This window comes from Hippopotamus amphibius, chromosome X, assembly GCF_030028045.1.
Source record: "Hippopotamus amphibius kiboko isolate mHipAmp2 chromosome X, mHipAmp2.hap2, whole genome shotgun sequence".
Classification (NCBI taxonomy): domain Eukaryota; kingdom Metazoa; phylum Chordata; class Mammalia; order Artiodactyla; family Hippopotamidae; genus Hippopotamus; species Hippopotamus amphibius.
Window position 1 is genome coordinate 103,273,546 of NC_080203.1, and position 6,000 is coordinate 103,279,545.

At 44.8% G+C, this 6,000-nt stretch overlaps 1 protein-coding gene across 1 annotated transcript in view; it reads right to left on the bottom strand.

The window, feature by feature from the left end:
- Positions 1–5,435, bottom strand: part of XK (X-linked Kx blood group antigen, Kell and VPS13A binding protein) — a 54,525-nt gene extending 49,090 nt beyond the window's left edge. Inside the window, exon 1 of the mRNA XM_057718574.1 lies at positions 5,191–5,435. Coding sequence (XP_057574557.1) covers positions 5,191–5,435 — 245 coding nt within the window. The remainder of the gene's footprint in view (positions 1–5,190) is intronic.
- Positions 5,436–6,000: the final 565 nt, after the last annotated feature.

A 6,000-nucleotide genomic window follows, 5' to 3' on the forward strand; every position in this document is an offset into this window, starting at 1 on the left:
TTATGAGGCCACCATCACCCTGATACCAAAACCAGGCAAAGATGTCACAAAAAAAAGAACATTACAGGCTAATATCACTGATGAATATAGATGCAAAAATCCTCAACAAAATACTAGCCAACAGAATCCAACAGCACATTAAAAAGATCATACACCATGATCAAGTGGGGTTTATCCCTGGCATGCAAGGATTCTTCAATATATGCAAATCAATCAATGTGATATATCATATCAACAACTTGAAGGATAAAAACCATATGATAATCTCAATAGATGCAGAAAAAGCTCTTGACAAAATTCAACATCCATTTATGATAAAAATTCTCCAGAAAATGGGCATAGAAGGAAATTACCTCAACATAATAAAAGCCATATATGAGAAACCAACAGCCAACATCATTCTAAATGGTGAAAAACTGAAAGCATTCCCTCTAAGAACAGGAACAAGACAAGGGTGCCCACTCTCATCATTATTATTCAGCATAGTTTTGGAATTTTTAGCCACAGCAATCAGAGAAGAAAATGAAATAAAAGGAATCCAAATTGGAAAAGAGGATGTAAAACTATCACTCTTTGCAGATGACATGATATTATACATAGAAAACCCTAAAGACTCTACCAGAAAACTGTTGGCACCAATCGATGAAGTCAGTGAAGTAGCCGGATACAAAATGAATGTGCAGAAATCTCTTGCATTCCTATACACTAACAACGAAAGAGCAGAAAGAGAAATTAAGGAAACTCTCCCATTTACCATTGCAACAAAAAGAATAAAATACCTAGGAATAAACCTGCCTAAGGAGACAAAAGACCTGTATGCAGAAAACCATGACACTGGTGAAAGAAATCAAAGACGTTACAAATAGATGGAGGGACATACCATGTTCTTGGATTGGAAGAATCAACATTGTGAAAATGATTATCATACCGAAAGCAATTTACAGATTCAACGCAATCCCTATCAAATTACCAACGGCATTTTTCACAGAACTAGAACAAGAAACCTTACGATTTGTATGGAAACGCAAAAGACCCCGAATAGCCAAAGCAATCTTGAGAAGGAAAAATGGAGTTGGTGGAATCAGGCTTCCTGACTTCAAACTACACTACAAGGCTATAGTGATCAAGACAGTATGGTACTGGCACAAAAATAGAAAGGAAGATCAATGGAATAGAAGAGAGAACTCAGAGGTAAAGCCAAGCACATATGGGCACCTTATCTTTGACAAAGGAGGCAAGAACATACAATAGAAAAAAAGACAGCCTCTTCAATAAGTGGTGCTGGGAAAATTGGACAGCACCATGTAAAAGAATGAAATTAGAACACTTCCTAACACCATACACAAAAATAAACTCCAAATGGATTAAAGACCTAAATGGAAGGCCAGACACTATAAAGTTTCGAGAGGAAAACATAGGCAGAACACTCTATGACATACATCAAAGCAAGATCCTTTTGGACCCACCTCCTAGAATCAGGGAAATAAAATCAAGAATAAACAAATGGGACCTAATGAAACTTAAAAGCTTTTGCACAGCAAAAGAAACCATAAACAAGACAAGAAGGCAACCCTCAGAATGGGAGAAAATACTTTCCAACGAAGCAACGGACAAAGGATTCATCTCCAAAATATACAAGCAGCTCATGCAGCTTAATACCGAAAAAGCAAATAACCCAATCCACAAATGGGTGGAAGACCTAAATAGACATTTCTCCAAAGGAGACATAGAGATGGCCAACAAACACATGAAAAGATGTTCAACATCACTAATCATTAGAGAAATGCAAGTCAAAGCCACAATGAGGTATCACCTCACACCGGTCAGAATGGCCATCATCAAAACATCTAGAAACAACAAATGTTGGAGAGGGTGTGGAGAAAAGGGAACTCTCCTGCACTGTTGGTGGGAATGTAATTGGTACAGCCACTATGGAAAACAGTTTGGAGGTTCCTTAAAAAACTAAAAATAGAACTACCATATGATCCAGTCATCCCACTCCTGGGCATACACCCAGAGAAAACCATAATCCAAAAAGAAACATGTACCATAATGTTCATTTTAGCACTATTTACAATAGCCAGGACATGGAATCAACCTAAATGCCCATCAACAGATGAATGGATACAGAAGATGTGGCATATATATGTACAATGGAATATTACTCAGCCATAAAAAGGAATGAAATGGAGCTATATGTAATGAGGTGGATAGACCCAGAGTCTGTCATACAGAGTGAAGTAAGCCAGGAAGAGAAAAACAAATACTGTATGCTAACTCATATATATGGAATCTAAAAAAAAAAAAATGGTACTGATGAACCCAGTGACAGGGCAAGAATAAGGATGCACATGCAGAGAATGGACTGGAGGACACAGGGTTGGGGGGGCGGGGGGCAAAGGGGAAGCTGGGACGAAGTGAGAGAGTAGCATAGCCATAAATACACTACCAACTGTAAAATAGATGGCTAGTGGGAAGTTGCTGTATAACAAAGGGAGATCAACTTGATGATGGGTGATGCCTTAGAGGGCCAGGACAGGGAGAGCAGGAGGGCGTCGCAGGAGCGAGGGGATATGGGGATATATGTATAAATACAGCTCATTCATTTTGGTGTACCTCAAAAGCTGGTACAAGAGTGTAAAGCAATTATATTTCAATAAAGAGCTTAAAAACAACAACATGAGTATGGCTAGTCAGTACCCACCCCAAATTAAATAAAGCTAAATTTTCCCAAAACAGTTTTTAAAATATTACTAGGTCCAATTGATAAGAAGGGAAGAGAGACTCTCCTTTGCTTGGGGGAAATAATTTTGATCTTTATGTAAAGCTGATGTTTTAGAGTTAGAATAGAATCAGTCAGCAGGAAGAACTTCCAATTAGATATTAAGTCATGCTAATACACAACATCAAATTGCTTTTCTTTTCATCTGGAAGCCTAGAGGCTTTGAACCACATTTTGTGTATCTCAGCGTGGGTCCAATATCTTCTTGAAAGAAATCAGCTGTATTAGAATGAGAGCACCCTTGTTAATGGAAACAGGTTTGTTCCTTTTTCATGTTTTGTTTTTCCTCCCAAAAGACAATGCTCCATTCAGAATTTTCTGGAAATAGGTCTCTTTATGGTGTTGAAACTTTATATATAGTTGAGAAGTTACCTCTCCAAAGCACCAAACGTTTTCTTTCTTTAATAAAGTTAAAATATTTTACTGTAAAAACTGAAACATGTAGAGAAGTATAATAAAGGAGTAAATGATGCACTTTTCTATATTTTTCAGGAGAAAATGAAAATCACCCATAACTCCATCATCCAGAAATTACCACTCTTAACAGTTTGGTATATTTCCTTGAGCTGAGGTCTAGGTGTGCCATCCTGTTTTTATACATACTATTATGTCATTAGCTTTGTCTTGGGTCACTCAGTATTTAGAAACATTTTAAATGGCAGTAATAATAGGGTATTCTCATTTACCTAGATGGCTCTTTAGGCTGCTTTTTTCAATTTTGCCAAGATGACCAAACTTTCTTAACTTAAGATGGAACTATGGATTAAAATGTACCCCACACTCCTCTGCCCAATTCCATTTCTAAGAAGCCTTGTGAGTGGTGTGGGGTCTCATTTTCCTCATCTATAAAATGGGGACAATTACATATTCTTCACAGTGAGGAATGAATTGAGGGATATAAACACCTACCTACTGAACCATCTAGCACAAGAAGCATTTGTGAAACGTCAATTCCCCTTTCTCTGTCAGTTTACTCAAATAGTCTGGGCAATGAGTTTTCTTTTCACAAGATGAAGCTAAGAAATGATGAGCGCTTTGTCCAAAGTAGTGCACTCTGATTTTACTGAGCGGAAATACAATCAGGACACTGCAGCCTACATGGCCAGGGAGGACTAACTCCTTATTCTATGGCCCCAGGTCGCAGGACTTGTAAAATTCCCCTCACTCCCTTTCTCTCTCTCTCTCTTTTCCCCCTAACTCTTCCCTTGCTCTCAGGATGTCAGTAGCAACTTTTCACTCCTGCCAGTGCACCTGTTTCTCTTCCTTTCTAGGATTCTGTGGCTTCTGGAGGCTGGGAAACTTGTTCACCAAGTCTGTTCTGACAGTGTGTAAACTACAAGTCAGTATTCTGAATGTCAGCTGGGAAGGCTGTCTTTAACATGAAGTGCAAAGGTTTATAATAGGGCTCTGTAAAATCTATTCTGCTACTTGATTCTGTGTGTGGGGGTGGGGGTGGGAGGGTGTTGGTGGGGGAGATATTTCCTGGTGGAAAGGTTCCTGACTAGCTGAATTTTCTGGCCGCTGAGCGCGTCTCTGGCCTTTCTACCCTCTTCCAATTCCTCTACCCCCTATATCTAAAGTTCAGTATTATAAATTTGTTTCTAATCCAGATAGAAACTCTTTGTTTTGCTTTTCCTACAGAGATTAAAGATATCAAAACAACATATTTCAAACTCTCTTCATGGTCCTTAGATAAGCCAAACTCTACTTCATTACCAGGAATTTCTTTTTCTACTTGCTTTGCGTTAATACAATTTAGTTTCCAGAAATGTCACTAATAGCTTTTCTTAACACCCGGCAAGTGTTGGGGTCTTCACGGCACTGTGTTCCAGCTTCACTGACTGTGTTTAGAAGTTAGGCAGGGCCCAGAAGACATTTCTACTACCTCGTATGTTCCACACCCGAGAGAAAAGCATGATGCGTGGATTTCTAGAGTCATGTGTGAGAATTACATAAGTTAATATTCGTAACGCGCTCGGAACAGTGCCTGGCACACAGTCAACTCCACGTGTTCGGTCAATTTAAATTCAATCAGCTGTATACACTTCTACTCTAACGGCCATTTAGAACCCACTTCCTAAGGGCCCGTCACGACACAAGCTCATCTTGCCGCATCCCACCTGATCCGCCGGCAAAGCTTGTCTTCTATGAGGTCGAAGAGCAGGAAACTGACCTTTCTGTTGGTCAAATTCAGTTGACTATCGGCAATTTCCTACCCTAGCCCCTAACAGGAAGGCGGTACGCCCCGGTTCGATTCCCACTCTCCCAGGTTCCTGTCGCATTCCTGTGACAGGGACGGTGGAGCTGAGGAGCCGGGCGGGCCGGCCTGGGCCCGGTCCGCGACTCCGGCCCCCCCGTCCCCTCTCCCGAGAGGCCCGCCCCCCGCCGCCGGGGGGCCCGCAACGCACCTGAAGAGGGGCCCGAGCTGTAGCAGGTGCAGCAGCAGCACGAGAGGCCGGTCGCGGCTGAAGTCGCGGTGCACGAAGAGGAGCGTGAGCTGCACAAGAGCGCAGGGCAGCAGTGAGAAGAGCAGCGTCAGCGCCTGCCACATGCCGTCCCCGCCCGAGCGGTAGGTGCTGCTCAGGTACAGCGCCGCCGTCGTCTCGGCCACGAACAGGAACACGGACGCCAGCACCGAGCCCGGGAATTTCATCTCCGCGCGTCAGCGGCGCGCACCGGCGACAGACGCGGTGGCGGTGGCGGTAGCGGTGGCGGTGGCGGCGGCGGCTGCCCCGGGGGCTCCCGGCATGCCCGGCCCCAACTGCTCCCGCGCTTTGCGCTGCCCGCCGAGGGCGCGGGGCCCGGGCGCTGGAGCTGGGCCTGGGGGCGAGCGACCCGGCGGGCCTGGGGCGGGGCGCGCGGCCGGGTCGGGACACGCCCACGCGCACCGTGCGCCGCCCGCGCGCCTCGGTGCCCGCCGCGTCTCTGCGGCGACGATCCGCGGGCGGGCCGCGAACCCGCGTCCGGCGACAGCCCGCGCCGAGCCCCACGGCAGGCGGCGGGCCCCGCCGACCCCGCGCGCAGCCGCTGGGTCCTAGAGCCCCTTGGTCGGCGGTCGCGTGGGAAACCGTCACATTCCTTCGAAAACCCGCAGCCCCAGCGGCCCGGAGTTAGGGTCAGGATGCCTTTCCAGCTCAGTCTCTATTTTCTGGACCCAAATAACGCCGAATTCCCCAAAGGACCAGCGTTTCCGGTCACTTAAAAATAAGCAGCCCACA